General features: G+C 42.3%; 1 protein-coding gene across 1 annotated transcript in view; it reads left to right on the top strand.

The window, feature by feature from the left end:
• The window catches only part of TRAPPC9 (trafficking protein particle complex subunit 9), a 602,485-nt gene that overhangs the window by 154,508 nt on the left and 425,038 nt on the right, over positions 1-22,939 (top strand). The window contains exon 16 of the mRNA XM_056522817.1: positions 801-953. Coding sequence (XP_056378792.1) covers positions 801-953 — 153 coding nt within the window. The remainder of the gene's footprint in view (positions 1-800; positions 954-22,939) is intronic.

The following is a 22,939-nucleotide window of genomic DNA, read 5'->3' as shown; positions in this document are numbered from 1 at the left end:
GAAATTATTTTTTTTCTTCAAATCTACTAGTGCCAGAAAGCTGTACAGATTTGTAAATTACTTCTGTTTAAAATTCTTAAACCTCCAGTATTTATCATCTGCTGTATTCTACAAGTAGTTTAGTTCTTTCCAGTCAGACTATTGTGCTCTCTGCTGACACCTTTTTCCATATCAGGAACTGTCCAGAGCAGTATAGGTTTGCTATGGGGATTTTCTCCTGCTCTGGACAGTTCCTGACATGGACAGAGGTGTCAGCAGAGAGCACTGTGGGCAGAAAGAAAGGTAATCCAAAAAGAAAAGAATTTGCTCTGTAGTATACAGCCACTAATAAGTACTGGAAGGATTAAGATTTTATAATAGAAGTCATTTACAAATCTGTTTAACTTTCTGGCACCAATTGATTTGAAAAAAATGTTTTCCAAATGTGAGTACCCCTTTAAATACATTTCAGTAGCTTGGTCTTCACCTTCATTTACTCGGCCTGCAGGAGCCTTGGAAATGCTCAAAATCCTCCTGAATCACAAAAAGTAAAAAAAAAAATAAAAAAAAATTAATGTATTAAAACACTAGATAGAACAAATAGGGAGGAGGGAGATGCAGTCTCTGTCTCTCTTTCTTTCTCTGTCCATGCTATGATAGATGCTCCCCCACTTAGTAAACAGTAAAAACATTTAAACATTTTTGTAAAATTAATTAGGTGATAAAAAGACACAAAAATCCATATATATATATATAGATATTTTTCCAGTGATACGTTATTCTTCATCTGTTAACTGTTAATCTGTTAATGAACTTTTCAGAAAAACTTTATGGTGATTTCCTGATTTGGGACCTTGAGGAGACGGTTTCCCAGCTGCCGCTGAAACCTGGAAAAACTGCAACTTTCACCGTCTATATCAAGGTGAAGCTGGACTTTTCCTGCCAAGAAAACCTTCTACAAGATTTGAATGACGGTAAGATACAAAGCTTCATCCCCTCTATAGTGTAATACTAGTGCGGGGAATTGCAAATGTATTTAAAGGCTTCTGTAATCATCTTTAGTGGATCAGGTGTCATTATTTTTTTATAATATACTTCAACCTCTATGTACTAGAACATAGCTTCTATATTATTATCAATATGTACAAGAATATAACTACTATAATACTGCTCCTATATACAAGAATATAACTACTATAATACTGCTCTATATACAAGAATATAACTACTATAATACTGCTCCTATATACAAGAATATAACTACTATAATACTGCTCCTATATACAAGAATATAACTACTATAATACTGCTCCTATATACAAGAATATAACTACTATAATACTGCTCCTATATACAAGAATATAACTACTATAATACTGCTCCTATATACAAGAATATAACTACTATAATACTGCCTCCTATATACAAGAATATAACTACTATAATACTGCTCCTATATACAAGAATATAACTACTATAATACTCCTCCTATATACAAGAATATAACTACTATAATACTCCTCCTATATACAAGAATATAACTACTATAATACTGCTCCTATATACAAGAATATAACTACTATAATACTACTCCTATATACAAGAATATAACTACTATAATATTGATTCTATGTACAAGAATATAACTAATATAATACTGCTCCTATATACAGGAATATAACTACTATAATACTGCTCCTATATACAAGAATATAACTACTATAATACTGCCTCCTATATACAAGAATATAACTACTATAATACTGCTCCCTATATACAAGAATATAACTACTATAATACTCCTCCTATATACAAGAATATAACTACTATAATACTCCTCCTATATACAAGAATATAACTACTATAATACTGCTCCTATATACAATAATGTAACCACTATAATACTGCTCCTATATACAAGAATATAACTACTATAATACTGCTCATATATAGAAGAATATAACTACTATAATACTGCTCTTATATACAAGAATATAACTACTATAATACTGCTCCTATATACAAGAATATAACTACTATAATACTGCTCCTATATACAAGAATATAACTACTATAATACTCCTCCTATATACAAGAATATAACTACTATAATACTACTCCTATATACAAGAATATAACTACTATAACACTGCCTCCTATGTAGAATAATATACACTGCTCCTCTCTGTGTACATGTCCTCTCAGTGCGGACTGACTGCTGTTGTTGCGCTGTGATGTATTACGTCTCTTTCGTCAGCTCTTCCCGCATTCATACATCAGTAGAGATGTTATTATAGACTCCGCTATTTACAGCCACTTAATGTTCCTATTGTATATTCTGCCATTACGGTGATGGAGAGCGGTGAGATTCCGGCTTCTGTTTGGCTCCTGTACAGCTCAGATATATATCGAGTGCAGCGTGAGCTCTTGTGCTGCTTTTATGCTGACTCCGCCTGATCTATGGCGGCTGGAGGTACTGCAGTTGTTGGATCGGGTTAGTTTGCTGTATCCTGTGAGCGGGGCATTTTCTCAGTTCTACACCCCTGTGTCTTGTGTAGGAGGGTCTGATCTAACTAGGGGATACATTCTTAGTTTTGCTTTTATGTTTAAGATCTTTGCTTGCTTTCAGCAAATGATGGCATTCTTGTTCCTGCTTAGTTCTCATGTGTCCTGTTCAAACAGCAGGGGTCGGCACTATTTAACCAGTTTAGACTGTACTTTGTTCACTATACACAACCTCACAACTTAAAGGGGTTCTCCACCATAAGGTGATTTTAGTATGTACCTGGCAGACAGTAATGGACATGCTTAGGAAGGATCTGCACTTGTCTTGGGGCTAAATGGCTATGTTGTGAGATTACCATAACACTGTGGCTAGCTTTTTGTGAACTGGTATTTCCTGTTTGACTTTTCTTTTTTTGACTACAAATCCCACAATAACATCTTTCTCCCTCCCACACATCAGCTACCCCACCCATTGAAACATAAATGAGCAGCATCCATTCAAAAGACCTGTGGTTTTCAATCAGGGTGCCTACAGCTGTTGCATTAGTCGCAGATTGATCCCTCTCCCACCAAGCGATCGCTCCACCCATTGAAGCAGACAGGCTCCCTGTCATCAGCTGACTAGTGATGTCAGGTCTCGGCCGCATTGCAACCTGGGAAAAATCTGAGACAACAGTCATTTTGTATGCTGTTAAAAATAAATAGTGGTGTGAAAATCACAGAAGAATTGTGAGAAAACCGTCACTTACAGGTACAGACACTATATTATGAACTACACTAACTTTACAGCCTCTGTAGCATAATCAAATAAAAAAAAAATCCTGGAATACCCTTTTAAAGGGGTACTCCGGCCCCAAGACATCTTATCCCCTATCCAGCTGCGGGACCCCCGTGATCAGACATCTTATCCCCTATCCTTTGGACAGGGGATACGATGTCTTAGGGCGGAGTACCCCTTTAATTAATTAATATCACCTACATCAAGTGACCCCCGCAATCTAGCATGCAGCACCCCCCTATGAGCACTGCAGGAAGCACTGGAGGCTCCAAGTCTTATGCCTCCCGAACATGGGGACGGACTATCGTGACATCACTCCCCGCCCCCTCAATACAAGTCTATGGTAGGGGGCGTAACGCCTCCTCCCATAGACTTGCATTGAGGGGGCGGGGCCTGACGTCACACGTGGACGGACTCGTGATGTCACTCCATCCCCGTGATCGGAAGGCATAACACTGAGAGCCCCCAGCACTTCCTGCAATGCTAACAGGGGGGTGCTGCATGCTAGATTGCGGGGGTCCCCAGTGGTGGGACTCCCGCGATCAGACATCTTATGCCCTATCCTTTGGATAGGGGATAAGATGTCTTGGGGCCTGGGTACCCTTTAAAGCAATAGGAAAATGAGTTGCTTAAAATAGTAGAGGAGGCGGAGAAGTCCCTTAGGTCTAAGCCAGATTCAGTAAATTTGGGGAAATTAAAAGTAGCCCAAGATTATTTGAGAAAGCCCAAAACAAACAATTTTTTGCAGGATATAAATACTTCTCTGAAGGGGGTAAACGAAATACGATGCTAGCGAGGTTAGTGAACGCACAGGGAAATAGAAAACTGATCTTCTCCATTCAGAATGAACAGAGGATTGTAACCCATGATCCAGAGGAGGTGGAGAAAGTCTTCTCGGACTTTTTCACTAGGCTCTACGTCTCAAAACAGCAGGATTCATTAATTATTTCTAGCATTATTGGGGCCAACACGTCCGTCAGAAAATCTTTTATAAACCCCTGAAGGGTAGACCGCCCGGGCCTGGAGAGGATCTAACCGGAGCTGTTTGAATAGCAGACCAGATCACCCCCAAAGAAATAGGAGAGTTCAGGATCTCAACCCCTTCCAAAGTGGCCATAGCTAGTCCTAACCCTTCTAAAAAGGGTTAGGACTAGCTAGGGCCACTTAGGAAGGGGTTGTGATCATGAACTATCCTATTTCTTTGGGGTTGATCGGGTCTACTATTCAAAAGCTCCAGTTAGATCCTCTCCAGGCCCGGGCGGTCTACCCTTCAGGGGTTAATAAAAGATTTTCTGACGCGTTGGCCCCAATAATGCTAGAAATACTTAATGAATCCTTTAAGGGATGTAGTCTCCCAAAATCTATGATGGCGGCCTACATTGTTTAGATTTTTTTTAAATAAAGACCCTTCCAAAGTGGAGTCATATCGGCCAATATCCCTTTTGAACTCAGATGTCAACATTTTTTTTACTAAAAGATTGAGTAGAGTTATCGATGGGCTGATAACAGAGGATCAGACCGGTTTCATCCCCCAATAACACTATTCACAAACATTAAGAGGGCGTTCTTGGGTGTACAGAGAGGGGAGGGGGAGCTCCACTCCATCATGTCTCTTGATGCTACTAAAGTATTTGACAGGGTGGAGTGGAGGTACCTATGGACTGCCCTCAGGGCTTTTGTGTTGGACGAGACATTTATTAGATGGATTTGGTTATTATATTGTGCGCCCAAAGCATGTATCTCACTGGGTAGGTCACATTCTGGGGGGTTCGAAATATCCAGGGTGACCCGACAAGGGAGTCCATTGTCCCCTCTGCTTTTTGCTCTCTATATAGAGCCTTTGGTGATTTTGATTAGATAGCCAGAGAGGATCAAAGGGTTCATCCATATAGACAAGGAATGTCGAATTTTACTTTATGCCGACCATCTGCTTATGTTTGTACAGGGCTCGGTCACAACCGCCCCGAAAATTCTTAAGGCCTTTTCAGACAATGGCTACCAATCAGGACTGGAGATAAATTGGGGTAAATCCTTTATTCTCCCCATCTCGACCCAACTGGCAGAGATTCTGTTTAAAATTATAGGTGAAGGAAGGGGGCTGGACTATTTGGGGGTCACTATGACAGCAGATCCCAATAAATACTCAAAGCATAATCTTAAGCCTATGGTTAGGAGAATAGAAAATGAAATTGAAATATGGGCTAAACTTATCTTATCAATGGCGGAACGTATGTCGCTGATAAAAATGATAATATTGCCCCAGGTTTGGATTTATCTCAACGCTTCCCTGGTATGGATCCCACAAGCCTGGTTTAACAAATTGCAAAGAATTTTATATTAGTTCATATGGGGGAGGAATCGTCCCAGGCTGAAATATGAAATTTAGTGTGCACCATCTGGGGAACGAGGAATAGCTTTGCCAAACTTTGATATACTACATAGCCAGGATTATTAAAGGGGTTATCCGGTGGAAAACATATATTTAGTTTTTTTTAAAATCAACTGGTGCCAGAAAGCTAAACAGATTTGTAAATTACTTCTATAAAAAAAAATCTTAATCCTTCCAGTACTTATTAGTGGCTGTATACTACAGAGGAAATGCTTTTCTTTTTGGATTTCTCTTCTGTCACGACCACAGTGCTCTCTGCTGACACCTCTGTCAATTTTAGGAACTGTCCAGAGCAGGAGTATATCCCCATAGCAAACACATGCTTCTCTGGACAGTTCCTAAAATGGACAGCAGACATCAGCAGAGAGCACTGTGGTAGTGTCAGAAGAGAAATCCAAAAAGAAAAGCATTTCCTCTGTAGTATACAGCCGTTAATAAGTACTGGAAGGATTAAGATTTTTTTATAGAAGTCATTTACAAATCTGTTTAACTTTCTGGCACCAGTTGATGTAAAAAAAATAAAAAAAAAAAAAATAAAGGTTTTCCATCGGAGTATCCCTTTAAGATAATCACTCAAGGTATGAACTCTATAGTTGGGCCATATTGCACATTTCTGGACATGGATTGTATGGCGTTACGCCCCCTCCCATAGACTTGCATCGAGGGGGGCGGGGAGTGATGTCACGATACTCCGTCCCCGTGTTCGGGAGGCATAAGACTTGGAGCCTCCAGTGCTTCGTGCAGTGTTCACAGGTGGGTGCTGCATGCTAGATTGCGGGGGTCCCCAGCGGCGAGACCCCCGTGATCAGACATCTTATCCCCTATCCTTTGGATAGGGGATAAGATGTCTTGGGGCCGGAGTACCCCTTTAAAGGGGTATTCCAGGATTTTATTTTTATTTTACTATGCTACAGGGGCTGTAAAGTTAGTGTAGTTCGTAATATAGTGTCTGTACCTGTGTGTGACTGTTTTCTCACATTTCTTCTATGGTTTTCAGCCCAATATTTATTTTTCGAGCTCTTTTTTTTTAACCCTTATAGAAGGGGCATACACATCCAGTGACTCACAGGTGACGTCTTCTCTGATCTGAGTGGTTAAGTGTAGATAGCCCCGGGTATATAGGTTCCCAACAATTAGTTTCCCCCCTGCAAATAGGCCTCTAGTAGTTAAGTTTTGTCTGAAGATAGACCCCAGTAGGTAGTTTCTGCCCTGAAGACTGGCTCACAATTTTGTTCCCCCTCCCTAAGATAAAAAATAAAAAAAAACACATAATCACCTTTTTTTTTTTTTTGTCTCCTCTGGCGTCTTCTTGGCATGGACTCATTTTTCAGACCATAGGAACCTTCCTTCCTGTCTGCAACCACTGAAAGCTTGGAGCATCTCTTCCTTCGTGAAGCACATCATCCTACGCGTGTGCATCAGAAAGAAAGACAATCCAGGCCTCTAGTGGCTGCAGGGAGGAAGCCGCCTGTGGCCTAAAAGATGAGCACCACTTTTACATGTAAGTGTGTTATGACTATAAATGCATGAAATTATGGACACTGAAAGCTATTGTTCGAAATAGGGGTTATCAGCATTGCACAGAAAGGAAAAAATGCATCAAAAATGTCTGGGGTCGGGGCGAAACTGACAGACCACTTACCTTGGGCAGAAACAGCAGGATGGCTGAGCTGTAGTGAGATTGTGGCTGAAGGACCTGCCATAATGATGGTCATATAGGGTAGGTGGGACTGAGCTGTGGTGAGATTGTGGCTGAAGGACCTGCCATAATGATGGTCATATAGGGTAGGTGGGACTGAGCTGTAGTGAGATTGTGGCTGAAGGACCTGCCATAATGATGGTCATATAGGGTGGGGGGGGGATGGCTGAGCTGTGGTGAGATTGTGGCTGAAGGACCTGCCATAATGATGGTCATATAGGGTAGGTGGGACTGAGCTGTGGTGAGATTGTGGCTGAAGGACCTGCCATAATGATGGTCATATAGGGTAGGTGGGACTGAGCTGTGGTGAGATTGTGGCTGAAGGACCTGCCATAATGATGGTCATATAGGGTAGGTGGGACTGAGCTGTAGTGAGATTGTGGCTGAAGGACCTGCCATAATGATGGTCATATAGGGTGGGGGGGGGATGGCTGAGCTGTGGTGAGATTGTGGCTGAAGGACCTGCCATAATGATGGTCATATAGGGTAGGTGGGACTGAGCTGTAGTGAGATTGTGGCTGAAGGACCTGCCATAATGATGGTCATATAGGGTGGGGGGGGGATGGCTGAGCTGTGGTGAGATTGTGGCTGAAGGACCTGCCATAATGATGGTCATATAGGGTGGGGGGGGGATGGCTGAGCTGTGGTGAGATTGTGGCTGAAGGACCTGCCATAATGATGGTCATATAGGGTGGGGGGGGGGGATGGCTGAGCTGTAGTGAGATTGTGGCTGAAGGACCTGCCATAATGATGGTCATATAGGGTAGGTGGGGCTGAGCTGTGGTGAGATTGTGGCTGAAGGACCTGCCATAATGATGGTCATATAGGGAGGTGGAGCTGAGCTGTGGTGAGATTGTGGCTGAAGGACCTGTTGCTGAACTGGAGGGGGCTGTAAAAATAAAAAAGAAAGGACAAATTTAAATGAAGTTCTTTTTTTTTTTTTTTTTTACAACGGGGCAGTATTATAGGCTACAGATCACTGCACTATAGTTCCTGGCAGTAACACATGAATAAACATTGTGCCGGTACTGCTATAGTGCACAGATCATCAACCTGTGGCTCTGCAGCCCATGCAGAACTACAACACCCAGCATATCCTGACAGCCAAAGGCTATACTATAGCAGTACATAAACTTTTACTGCCCCTTATGCATTGTTGGTAATTGTCATTACCTGCTGGGAGATGTACTGCTGCACCAGCTACATAGCCAAAGGTTGCATATCGCTGCTCTATATTACAACGTGCTGGGTGTTGTAGTTTGGGGTAGGGGTGTGAATCGCTGTTTATTTATTTACATTCACTTAAACCATTGTCTTTTGAAAACGTTGCTTACAGTCTGACATTAAGAAAGTTTGTAATATATCTTAATAAAGATAAGTACTTCTTTGTCATCATAGCAAGCATTTCCCATTCCCTCCATACTAAACTTTTAATGATACGAAAACATTTCTGTCCTGTGTTTACAAGACAAACCAGAAGTTTACTGAGAGATTAGATTACATGTTGCCAATAAAAGTCTACTGAGAGGGGAGAGGTGTTGAATGAAATGAACATAAGAGTGAATTCAGAGAGCAGTGGCAGAGAGAGTGTCCACACACACAGACTACAACATGAAAACTAAGTGTTAGAGCTCACCTTAGGGCTTGACTAGCAGCTGAGACTAATAATTACTGCTCTATAATGACATCCATGCTGCTACTGCTTCTTAGTGTATGTATAAACACATAGAAGAGCATGATCCTCTGGTGTGAGTGTCTGTATAAAGTGAGTAAGCTCCATGTACCACAGTATATGTCAGCATCCTCTTCTTGGCAGGATGCCAATATACAGCTGTGATGTACTGCCTAAATGCTGCGTCGACACTAGGTGGCACTATCACTATATTATCTGCCAACCTTGAGCCTATTAATGTCTTGAAGATGCCTTTACAGTTAAATACTGTGGTAGACTACGTGGGTTACAACTGACTTTAACTGTGAGCACTTCATAACTAGTGGTGCACTGAAATGGACATTTTTGGCTGATACCTCAACTGACCCCAAACTAGGGATGTAAGGAAAAATCGATTTGCGCGATTTTTTCCTTTGGCGATACTGAATCGATTCAAAATATTTGGCGATACGATTCGAATCGCGATACCAGTGTGGCGATTCGATATATCCCGATATATCGTGATACCGTCTAGGTGACGATACATCACGATATATCCCGATACATCGCCCCCCAGGGAGCATTCATAGATCCCAATAGACGTCAGCTTTCACAGCGGCGATCTAGTAGTCCAACGCGCACTTTTCTCATTTTGTCCCGTCCGGGCTGCAAAATAAAAGAAAACACACTTTCTCTTACCTGCCAACGAGCCCCCGGAGCTCCGGTACACTCCGCTACAGGTGTTCGGTCCCCGGGCTGTATTCTTCTTACTTCCTGTTAGCCCGACATGTCACACGGAGCTTCAGCCTATCACCAGCAGAGGCGGGACATTGCTGCTGCCGGTGATAGGCTGAAGCTCCGTGTGACGTGCCGGGCTAACAGGAAGTAAGAAGAATACAGTCCGGGGACCGAACACCTGTACTGGAGTGTACCGGAGCTCCGGGGACTCCTTGGCAGGTAAGAGAAAGTGTGTTTTCTTTTATTTTGCAGCCCGGACGGGATAAAACGAGAAAAGTGCGCGCTGGACTACTCCTTTAATAGCCAGCCGCGGCCAGCCGCATGCTGGCTATTAGCGGCGGCCCCCGGCTACTGAGAACAGCCGGGGGCTGCAGAGTATGGAGCGGGCACGAGTCGGGAGCCCGCTCCATACACAATGCAGAGCACCACATTCTGGATACTATCGGCGTTGATGCATCAGCGGCCCCCGGCTACTGAAATCAGCCGGGGGTCGCAGAGTACGGAGCGGGCACGAATCGGAGCCCGCTCCATACACCCAGAACGACGCTGCGTCAGATCCGGCCTGCCCTGCTCCACAAATGTGGAGCTTGTATCTCCTGATGCCCGGGACATGCTGTTCCGGGCGTCAGGAGATACAAATTCCACATCCCTAAAAGAATCGATTCAAAAATATTTTGAATCGATTCAGTATCGCCAAAGGAAAAAATCGCGCAAATCGATTTTTTCTTACATCCCTAGTTTGGGGTCAGTTGAGGTATCAGCCAAAAATGTCCATTTCGGTGCACCACTAGTTATGAAGTGCTCACAGTTAAAGTCAGTTGTAACCCACGTAGTCTACCACAGTATTTAACTGTAAAGGCATCTTCAAGACATTAATAGGCTCAAGGTTGGCAGATAATATAGTGATAGTGCCACCTAGTGTCGACGCAGCATTTAGGCAGTACATCACAGCTGTATATTGGCATCCTGCCAAGAAGAGGATGCTGACATATACTGTGGTACATGGAGCTTACTCACTTTATACAGACACTTACACCAGAGGATCATGCTCTTCTATGTGTTTATACATACACTAAGAAGCAGTAGCAGCATGGATGCCATTATAGAGCAGTAATTATTAGTCTCAGCTGCTAGTTAAGCCCTAAGGTGAGCTCTAACACTTAGTTTTCATGTTGTAGTCTGTGTGTGTGGACACTCTCTCTGCCACTGCTCTCTGAATTCACTCTTATGTTCATTTCATTCAACACCTCTCCCCTCTCAGTAGACTTTTATTGGCAATATGTAATTTAATCTCTCAGTAAACTTCTGGTTTGTCTTGTAAACACAGGACAGAAATGTTTTCGTATCATTGAAAGTTTAGTATGGAGGGAGTGGGAAATGCTTGCTATGATGACAAAGAAGTACTTATCTTTATTAAGATATATTACAAACTTTCTTAATGTCAGACTGTAAGCAACGTTTTCAAAAGACAATGGTTTAAGTGAATGTAAATAAATAAACAGCTTCACTGTGGGATCAAATTACAGCTTACACAGCTTAGTACTGCTCCATAATAAGTACAGCTCTGGAGTATAATACAGGATACACCTTCTGATCAGTGCAGGTTGTTATGTAATGTATGTACACAATGACCCCACCAGCATACTAGTGAGTACAGCTCTGGAGTATATAATATATGATATAACTCAGGATCAGTACAGGATAAGTAATGTAATGTATGTACACAGTGACCTCACCAGCAGAATAGTGAATACAGCTCTGGAGTATAATACAGGATATAACTCAGGATCAGTACAGGATAAGTAATGTAATGTATATACACAGTGACCCCACCAGCAGAATAGTGAGTACAGCTCTGGAGTATAATACAGGATATAACTCAGGATCAGTACAGGATAAGTAATGTAATGTATGTACGTACGCAGTGATCTCACCAGCAGAATAGTGAGTACAGCTCTGGAGTACAATACAGGATATAACTCAGGATCAGTACAGGATAAGTAATGTAATGTATCTATACAGTGACCTCACCAGCAGAATAGTGAGTACAGCTCTGGAGTATAATACAGGATATAACTCAGGATCAGTACAGGATAAGTAATGCAATGTATGTACACAGTGACCTCACCAGCAGAATAGTGAGTACAGCTCTGGAGTATAATACAGGATATAACTCAGGATCAGTACAGGATAAGTAATGTAATGTATGTACACAGTGACCTCACCAGCAGAATAGTGAGTACAGCTCTGAAGTATAATACAGGATATAACTCAGGATCAGTACAGGATAAGTAATGTAATGTATGTACACAGTGACCTCACCAGCAGAATAGTGAGTGCAGCTCTGGGGTATAATACAGGATATAACTCAGGATCAGTACAGGATAAGTAATGTAATGTATGTACACAGTGACCCCACCAGCAGAATAGTGAGTACAGCTCTGGAGTATAATACAGGATATAACTCAGGATCAGTACAGGATAAGTAATGTAATGTATGTACACAGTGACCTCACTAGCAGAATAGTGAGTACAGCTCTGGAGTATAATACATGATATAAATCAGGATCAGTACAGGATAAGTAATGTAATGTATGTACGCAGTGACCTCACCAGCAGAATAGTGAGTACAGCTCTGGAGTATAACACAGGAGATAACTCAGGATCAGTACAGGATAAGTAATGTAATGTATGTACACAGTGACCCCACCAGCAGAATAGTGAGTACAGCTCTGGAGTATCATACAGGATATAACTCAGGATCAGTACAGGATAAGTAATGTAATGTATGTACACAGTGACCTCACTAGCAGAATAGTGAGTACAGCTCTGGAGTATAATACAGGATATAACTCAGGATCAGTACAGGATAAGTAATGTAAAGCATGTACACAGTGACCTCACCAGCAGAATAGTGAGTACAGCTCTGGAGTATAATACATGATATAACTCAGGATCAGTACAGGATAAGTAATGTAATGTATGTACACAGTGACCTCACCAGCAGAATAGTGAGTACAGCTCTGGAGTATCATACAGGATATAACTCAGGATCAGTACAGGATAAGTAATGTAATGTATGTACACAGTGACCTCACTAGCAGAATAGTGAGTACAGCTCTGGAGTATAATACAGGATATAACTCAGGATCAGTACAGGATAAGTAATGTAAAGCATGTACACAGTGACCTCACCAGCAGAATAGTGAGTACAGCTCTGGAGTATAATACATGATATAACTCAGGATCAGTACAGGATAAGTAATGTAATGTATGTACACAGTGACCTCACCAGCAGAATAGTGAGTACAGCTCTGGAGTATAATACATGATATAACTCAGGATCAGTACAGGATAAGTAATGTAATGTATGTACACAGTGACCTCACCAGCAGAATAGTGAGTACAGCTCTGGAGTATAATACAGGATATAACTCAGGATCAGTACAGGATAAGTAATGTAATGTATGTACACAGTGACCTCACCAGCAGAATAGTGAGTACAGCTCTGGAGTATAATACAGGATATAACTCAGGATCAGTACAGGATAAGTAATGTAATGTATGTACACAGTGACCTCACCAGCAGAATAGTGAGTACAGCTCTGGAGTATAATACAGGATATAAATCAGGATCAGTACAGGATAAGTAATGTAATGTATGTACACAGTGACCTCACCAGCAGAATAGTGAGTACAGCTCTGGAGTATAATACAGGGTATAACTCAGGATCAGTACAGGATAAGTAATGTAATGTATGTACACAGTGACCTCACCAGCAGAATAGTGAGTACAGCTCTGGAGTATAACACAGGAGATAACTCAGGATTAGTACAGGATAAGTAATGTAATGTATGTACACAGTGACCCCACCAGCAGAATAGTGAGTACAGCTCTGGAGTATCATACAGGATATAACTCAGGATCAGTACAGTATAAGTAATGTAATGTATATACACAGTGACCTCACCAGCAGAATAGTGAGTACAGCTCTGGAGTATAATACAGGATATAACTCAGGATCAGTACAGGATAAGTAATGTAATGTATATACACAGTGACCTCACCAGCAGAATAGTGAGTACAGCTCTGGAGTATCATACAGGATATAACTCAGGATCAGTACAGGATAAGTATTGTATGTACACAGTGACCCCACCAGTGAGTCCCGTATGTGTTTGGCTATTACTAGTCCTTCAGTGCCGGTTTCTGACTCTTTTGATGTAGTTATGCCAGAGCTCTGTGCAGTTACTTGTACTTTGAGAGTCTGCAGGTAACAAGTGTAGGGATAGTTCGGGCAGGCTGAAGCTTAGTGAACAGCCCGGCGTTGACAGTCATGGTAATTAGAGCCAATTGTTGTTCTGCCGCTTCCCCCTCGTAGTCATACAGCGCACAACAAAGGATTTACGCCGCTATGAAATTTCTTTTCTAGTGTAAATGTTGTCGCGGTGTAATTTGTATAGCAGACAACAGGTGGGACGCTGGCTTTGATCTCCGATACTTGCAAGGCTGCGTTTGATCATCTTGTAAGGTCCAATTTGTGCATGCTGCGGCGGGCTTAATGGGGAAGCGGGATCATTACGTCTGCCATGAACGGCGCCGTGTTTACCCTTCAGGATGACAGGCGGAGAGCAGCAGGACCGTATGTTGCAGAGCTTCATGGAGGACACAAGGGGTTAAGCGACAGATGAAAGCGACTCCCCATGCACTTGGGTTATGGCGCTCTCGTCTGCAGTAATTGTGCGTAAACGGGTTTATCCTTTCATATCATCCGTGAGTCTGCGCCATCTGTACATCACTCAACAAACACTGCGGTTCCCGTTGGCTTTTTTATACACATTATCAGCTTCAATATTGTGCAGGTTTGCAACTTGATTTCCCGCCCCGCCCCCTAAATGCAAGTCTATCGGAGGGGGTGTGAGGGGATGGGGCGGAATGTCACGAGCGGGGCGTGGCAACCCCCGAAGGCCACACCCAATGTTTGGAACTAAATGTTCTGAACGCTGGAGAGTCTTCTTTAAGAAGACTCTCTTTCATCTAGACTTCTTTTTCTGTAACCAAATTTCCTCCAATTACAGTCTATGGAAGCTTCCACTCTATAAGCAGACTGCCCCCTTATCCAACCAAAAGACCACTTTTAAAAGGGGTACTCTGCCCCTAGACATCTTATCTCCTATCCAAAGGATTGGGGATAAGATGTCTGATTGCGGGGGTCTTGCCGTCATGCCCCTTCCCATTCACTTGCATTGAGGGGGCGTGACGTCACGATACTCCGTCCCCTGCAGCGCCCGTCATCAGCCACAGAGATCCTCGCTCTGTGCAGCTCGGAAAAGGGGGGGCTGCAGGTGAGATTGCGAGGGTCTCCAGCAGCGGGACGCCCATGATCAGACATCTTATCCCCTCTCCTTTGTATAGGAGATAAGATGCAGATCTGCCTCGTGCTGCATCACCAAACTGGAGCAAGAAGTAGGGGACCTGTAAGGGACATCAAGGTGGCGATGCCTCCAGCATAGTGCCACTTAATTTTACCTATGAGAGGAGCAGAATTGCCAGCACCAGCGAGCGTCATTGTATAGATGGAGGAGGAAGACTTGGATGTTGCAGTCCACATCATGCTGCACTTGGGAGAGAAGCCAAGTTGGGAACAGAGCGTTATAAAGGGAGCCATGCTGGTGACCAGGAATGAGAGGAGAAAGCCATGGTGGGGACTAAGAATGAGAGGGGAGCCATGGTGGGGACTAAGAATGAGAGGGGAGCCATGGTGGGGACTAAGAATGAGAGGGGAACCATGGTGGGGGATAAGAATGAGAGGGGAGCCATGGTGGGGACTAAGGATGAGAGGGGAGCCATGGTGGGGACTAAAAATGAGAGGGGAGCCATGGTGGGGACTAAGAATGAGAGGGGAGCCATGGTGGTGACTAAGAATGAGAGGGGAGCCATGGTGGGGACTAAGAATGAGAGGGGAGCCATGGTGGGGACTAAGAATGAGAGGGGAGCCATGGTGGGGACTAAGAATGAGAGGGGAGCCATGGTGGGGACTAAGAATGAGAGGAGAGCCATGGTGGGGACTAAGAATGAAAGGGGAGCCATGGTGGGGACTAAGAATGAGAGGGGAGCCATGGTGGAGACTAAGAATGAAAGGGGAGCAATGGTGGGGACCAAGAATGAGAGGGGAGCCATGGTGGGGACTAAGAATGAGAAGGGAGCCATGGTGGGGACTAAAAATGAGAGGGGAGCCATGGTGGTGGTGGTGGGGGGGGGGGGGGGGGTTGGGCGTAATGCTGGGAACCAGAAATAGGATGGAATGCTGTGGGACCATGAATGAGATAGGGAGCTAGAATGGGACCAGGGATGAGAGGGATACCTTTGGTTGGGCCTCTAAGTTACATGGGGAGCAGTGCTTGGGGCAGGGAATTAGGTGTGCGCCATGCTTTGGGAAAAGTAAATTGATAAATAAGAGACTTGATTATTTGCTCTATTTTTAGTGTTTTCTACATACTGACTCAATTAGATATTTCTACATGCCTACTCTATAGTTTTTGTTCTTTAAAAGGACCCTCACCCCATAAGACAAATTTTTTTCTCCACAAATTTGGGTGGTCTGCTTACAGCGGTTTACCTGTACTCTTTGCATTTTGATGTCCAATATTTTCAGGATCATTGCTTGTTCTGTCTGTGAATGGAAGCACAATGTGACAACCTATACCCGTGTAAGAGGGCTGAAGGTTCAGCATATACATATATATATATATATATATATATATATATATATATATGAATTATGGACGGATAAAATTGTACAAAATTCTCAGTGCTTCTCAACTGAGAGCAGGACCAGCTGTGCACAGTGGATCAGTTTGAAATCTAGGCTGCTTAGCTCACAGAGCATTGTCTAGACTGGATACAATTGTTTCACTTCTCAGCTGAGAGCAGGACTAGCTATGTACAATGTATCAGTCTGGAATCCAGGATGTTTAGCTCACAGAGCATTGTCTAGACTGGATACAATTGTATCACTTCTCAGCTGAGAGCAGGACGAGCTATGTACAATGTATCAGTCTGGAGTCCAGGTTGTTTAGCTCACAGAGCATTGTCTAGACTGGATACAATTGTATATACTTCTCAGCTGGGAGCAGGACTAGCTATGTACAATGTATCAGTCTGGAGTCCAGGATGTTTAGCTCACAGAGCATTGTCTAGACTGGATACAATTGTATCACTTCTCAGCGGAGAGCAGTACTAGCTATGTACCAGCTTTTTGCAGTCTGTAAATGTACATAATAATATGTTTCTAAGTTCACGCTGGGATCAGGCACAAGGTGAGGAATTATTACGGAGTATATTAGAAAGCTGTCGAACCTTCCTGACACGTTTCACTAAGTTATATTAACACCATTTATCGGAGGACTCATATGTATGAGAAGAATTAAAATTGGATCTCCTAAGTGGCTTTCCCCGGCAGGCGGATGTGTCTATGTGACTTGGTCTGTGCCCCCCCTGTATTATAGATCAGCACTGAGGGGGTTCTGACCCGAGTGCTTGTAAATCCATTCAGCCGAGCCCCTGTATACAGCGCGGTGGATGTTATACAAGGTAATATATCTCCTCTATGAGTCCTCTGGGGTAACGTTACCATGTAATGCTGCTGCCAGCAGAATGAAATATACCGTCATCTATGTGATGTCATTACCTATTGATGGCTCAGTATATGAAGGAACGGCTCCTTGCGCTGCACAGCTCATAAACGGCGCTGCCTCTACCATCATTTATGGCTTAAATCCTCATATAGAAAAGAAATTGACATATTCTGCATTATTGATTTCCCCCCCTCGATTTGGCTTCACATTATGCTCTATTCACTTCCAGAGCTTGTTTCCCAACCAGGGTGCCTCCAGCTGTTGCAAAACTACAACTCCCAGCATGCCCGGACAGCCGAAGGCTGTCCGGGCATGCTGGGAGTTGTAGTTTTGCAACAGCTGGAGGCACCCTGGTTGGGAAACACTGATCTATCTTGTTGCCCGTTGATCGTGCAGACAGACCTATGACTTGAAGGGGTACTTCACTGGAAAACATTTATTTCTAAATTAAAGTTAAACATTTCTATTTAAAAATCTTAATCCTTCCAGTACTTATCAGCTGTCATATGCTCCACCGGAAAACATTTTTTTCTAAATCAACTGTTGCCAAAAAGTTAAACGTTTCTATTTAAAAATCTTAAAGGGGTACTCCGGTGAAAACCTTTTCTCTTTTAAATCAACTGGTGGCAGAAAGTTAAATATATTTGTAAATTACTTCTATTAAAAAATCTTAATCCTTCCTGTACTTATTAGCTGCTGAATACTACAGAGGAAATTCTTTTCTTTTTGGAATGCTCTCTGATGACATCACAAGCACAGTTCTCTCTGCTGACGTTATTATAATAATAATAACGCTTTATTTATTGTTGTCCTTAGTGGGATTTGAACCCAAGTCGCCAGCACTGCAAGGCAGCAGTGCTAACCACGGAGCCACCATGCTGCCCTTAGCATACATCTGCTATGCATGGTTGCTAAAATGGACAGAGATGTCAGCAGAGAGCACTGTGCTCGTGATGTCATCAGTGTTCCAAAAAGAAAGGAATTTCCTATGTAGCCTTCAGCAGCTAATAAGTACTGGAAATATTAAGATTTTTTAATAGAAGTAATTTACAAATATGTTTAACTTTCTGCCAACAGTTGATTTAAAAGAAAAAAGGTTTTCACCGGAGTACCCCTTTAATCCTTCCAGTACTTATCAGCTGTCATATGCTCCACTGGAAAAAAAAAAAATTCTAAATCAACTGTTGCCAAAAAGTTAAACATTTCTATTTAAAAATCTTAATCCTTCCAGTACTTACCAGCTGTCATATGCTCCACTGGAAAACATTTTTTTTCTAAATCAACTGTTGCCAGAAAGTAAAACCTTTCTATTTAAAAAATCTTAATCTTTCCAGTACTTATCAGCTGCTGTATGCTCCACAGGAAATTCTTTTCTTTTTGAATTTAGTTTCTGTCTGACCACAGTGCTCTCTGCTGACACCTCTGTCCATTTTAGGAACTCCCTATAGCAAACTTCTCCTGCTCTGGATAATTCCTGATATGGACAGAGGTGTCAGCAGAGAGCACTGTGGTCAGACAGAAAGGAAATTCAAAAAGAAAAGAACTTCCTGTGGCGCATATAACAGCTGATTAGTACTGGAAGGATTACACTTTTTTTAATAGAAGTAACTTACAAATCTGTTTCAACTTTTTGGCATCAGTTGATTTAAAAAAAAATTTTTTTTTCCAGTGGAGTACCCCTTTAACAATGTCCTTTTTCACTTCAGCTCACACAGTGCTCTTCTCTTGGGTATTAGAAAGCTTCATAAATTTTGTTTGCAGCTTTGGATGTGGATGGGCTCCAGTCACACCCAGAGCTGCATTTACCATTTTGTTTTAGACACCTAGATGTTTCTGCCCTCCACGTGTGGTCTTTTGATTGCAGCTCTGGATGTAACTGGAGATAAAAATAAATAAATTATATTATCTATTTATGGCAATGTAATCAGTGTTTCCCAACAGTGCGTCTCCAGCTGTTGCAAAATGACAACTCCCAGCAAGCCCGGACAGCCAACGATTTTGCAAATGCAATACTAAAATCAACTGGTGCCAAACAATTATACAGATTTGTAAATGACTTCTGTTTAAACAAAATCTTAATCCTTCCAGTACTTATCAGCTGCTGTATGCTCTACAGGAAGTTGTGTAGTTCTTTCCAGTCTGACCCCAGTGCTCTCTGCTGCCACCTGTCTGTGTCAGGAACTGTCCAGAGTAGAAGCAAATCCCCATAGCAATCCTCTCCTGCTCTTAACAGTTCCTGACACGCACAAAGGTGTCAGCAGAGAGCACTGTGGTCAGACTGGAAAGAACTACACAACTTCCCGTGGAGCATACAGCAGCTGATAAGTACTGGAAGGATTAAGGTTTTTTAACAGAAGTGATTTACAAATCTGCTTAAATTTTTGGCACCAATTGATTTGAAAACATTTTTTCTCCGGAGTAACCCTTTAATGTATATCGAACTAAGCTGGAGTTGCATCACATATTATGCTCCAGTCACATCCAGAGCTGCATTCAATAATTCAGCCTGATTTCTTATACACTTTGTCATTGTCACCTTAAAATTCCACATTGCTCCAAATTTTAAGCAACATCAGTTTTTGGAAAAGCTGAGTGATAATCAATATGGCCGCCCTTTGATTCCCTCCTCCTCCTTATGGCTCCTAAATGCCAAATCGGCCACTATTGCTACCCACCTAGGCATATTTGCCATTTGCGGAACTAGGAAAGCTTAAAGCTGAGCGTGATAGGAGTCTGGCGTCCACCCAGCTTTCCCATGATCTGATATTAGATTGATGGAATAGCAGTATAAATAGAGAGAGATTTTTATTTATTTATTTATTTTTACCCCTTGAGACCAAGGTGGAGATTAAAGTCCACGTGTTTGACTGTGGATCTTCGCTCCTCTGGCGTCTTTGCGCTTCTCCTTACATAACCACTTATGTAAATCAGCGCCGTTTTATTTATGCCGCGATGGGTTTTCATTTCATACAAAGTTTTCATTATGATAATTTTTCCTTTATTGCTTGGCCCCCTCCCCCCCCCCCCCCCCCCCCCTCTTAACCGCGTGGCGTACGGCGTCTGTAATTAAAGCGCGGGGACACAATGGGCTATATTTAGTTCCCGCTATAAGCGAAGGCCTCTCCGCACGCTCTCTTGCATTTTTTGCATGCGTCTTGTGTTCACAGTTTTTTTTATTTTTTTTTTATCTGAACGCTCCAAAGGCCGAGAGGCGACCGTAATCCTTCTATTGTGTCGACGCAGTTCGGATTAGAACGACCATGACCCCCCCCCCCCCCATTGTATTATGTCCCCCAGCAGGGCCTTGAATTCTTGTATCAAGGCATATGTGTATCCGGTATGATGAATATGATAGACAAGACTAGTTTTTCTTGACCGGTGTGTCTCCAGCTGTTGCAAAACTACAACTTCCAGCATGCCCGGACAGCCAAAGGCTGTCCGGGCATGCTGGGAGTTGTAGTTTTGCAACAGCTGGAGGCACTGTGGTTGGGAAACACTCTTCAGATGGTCTTTTTATGACATTACTTGGACAGAAAATGACGATGCTGAATGAATTTTTTGGAAGACAAAAGAAATGTAAATAGGGGTAGATCCGAGCAGGAAAAAAGTATTTGATCCCCTGCCAATTATGTGCTTTGTCCATTGACAAAGAAACGATCAATAGGTCGCTCTATTTGAACAGTGAGATACAGAGTAACAAAAAAAAAGAAAAAAAAAAAAAATGAAAATGTTTTTCTAAAAAGTTAAAGGGGTACTCCCCTGGAAAACATAATACATAATAATACATACATACATAATACATAATTTTTTTAAAATCAACTGGTGCCAGAAAGTTAAACAGATTTGTAAATTACTTCTATTTGAAAAACTTAATCCTTCCAGTACTTATCATTTTCTATTTGCTCCACAGGATGTTCTTTTCTTTTTGAATTTCCTTTCTGTCTGACCACAGTGCTCTCTGCTGACACCTCTGTTCATTTTAGGAACTGTCCAGAGTAGGAGCAAATCCCCATAGCAAACCTCTCCTGCTCCAGACAGTTCCTAAAATGGACAGAGGTGTCAGCAGAGAGCACTGTGGTCCGACTGAAAAGGAAATTCAAAAAGAAAAGAACTTCCTGTGGAGCAAATAGAAACTGATAAGTACTAGAAGGATTAAGTTTTTTTTTAATAGAAGTAATTTACAAATCTGTTTAACTTTCTGGCGACAGTTGATTTAAAAAGTTTTCCAGGGGAGTACCCCTTTAAGTATTTGACCCCCTATCAATCAGGGAGATTTCTGGCTCCTAGGTATATTTTGTACAGGTAAAGAGTTGAGATTAGGAGCACTCTCTTAGGACTGTGTTCAGATACTTTGGCTATTAAGCGGTACAGCAGCTATTTGCCAAATTATTTTTTTTGTATGTGTATAAATGACTAAAATTGTGTTAAGAATTTAGCATTTTACTGCGAATACACATATGATGGTAAAATGTGCCATTTAGGTATTTAGCGGCAAAAACTAATGCGGTAATTAGCAACAGTAAGAGAAAGAATAACCACAAAACCCCTCAGAAAAATGCATTTCACGCAAGTTATAAATTTGTTTGTATTTTACTGAGAAATAAGTATTTGATCCCCAAGCTGAGATTAGGAGCACTCTCTAGCACTCTTTAGGAGCGACTAATTAGCAGTACCACAGTTAGGCTGCATTCACACCACGTTTTTGCTATACAGTTCCCATATCAGGTTTTTGATGAAAAACCGATTCCTCAAAACCAGATTAAACTGTATCAAAACATGTGTACAAATTTCAACCCATTTACAGTTAAAAACCGTATACAGTTTGAAAAAAATGATGTCCGGTTGCATCCGTTTTTTTTAAGAAAAAACGTATACGTTTTTAACTTTTCACTCCATTTTGAATAAAGTTTCACTTGTTTGATTGAAATTCCAAGAAAAAAAACTGTGCAAAGTCAAAAACCGTATGGTGAAAACCTGATGGAACCGTACGCACATACGGTTCTGTACGGTTGCCATTGACTCCCATGTTAAAAAAAAACTTATACGGTTTAATACAGTTTTTCACCCGGACCAAAAAACGTGGTAGACTATGGTTTTGGGTACAGGAAAAAAAAACTGACAAAACTGTAAAGGATGGAAAACGGACGCAACCTGGTGCATCTTTTGGCATACGGTTTTCAATACGGTTCTGTACGGTTTTCACATTGGAAACGTATACGGGAACTGTATTGCAAAAACGTGGTGTGAACCCAGCCTTAAATGCGTACTCCGTTGAAAACATCTCATCCCCTATCCTAAGGATGGGTGACAAGATGTTAGATCGTGGGGGTCCTGCCGATGGGGCCCCCCTCGATCTCCGGGCTGGAAGTGGCGGCGTCCGGAACACGGAAGCTTGCAGCTCCCGCCCTTGTGACGTCCTGCCAGGCCCCCTACATTCATGTCTATAGGAGGGGCCGTCACACTTCCTCCCATAGACGTGAGTGAAGGGGGCGTGGCAGCCGGCATTGCCAGTCACCGAGCAGGGAGCGAAGTTCGTTCTGTGCATCGAATGACAGTGGTGCC

The sequence above is a fragment of the Hyla sarda genome, chromosome 5 (genome assembly GCF_029499605.1).
Source record: "Hyla sarda isolate aHylSar1 chromosome 5, aHylSar1.hap1, whole genome shotgun sequence".
In the NCBI taxonomy this organism is placed as follows: Eukaryota; Metazoa; Chordata; class Amphibia; order Anura; family Hylidae; genus Hyla; species Hyla sarda.
Note: the sequence above shows the minus strand (reverse complement) of the source record. Positions and strands in the feature narration are given on the sequence as shown.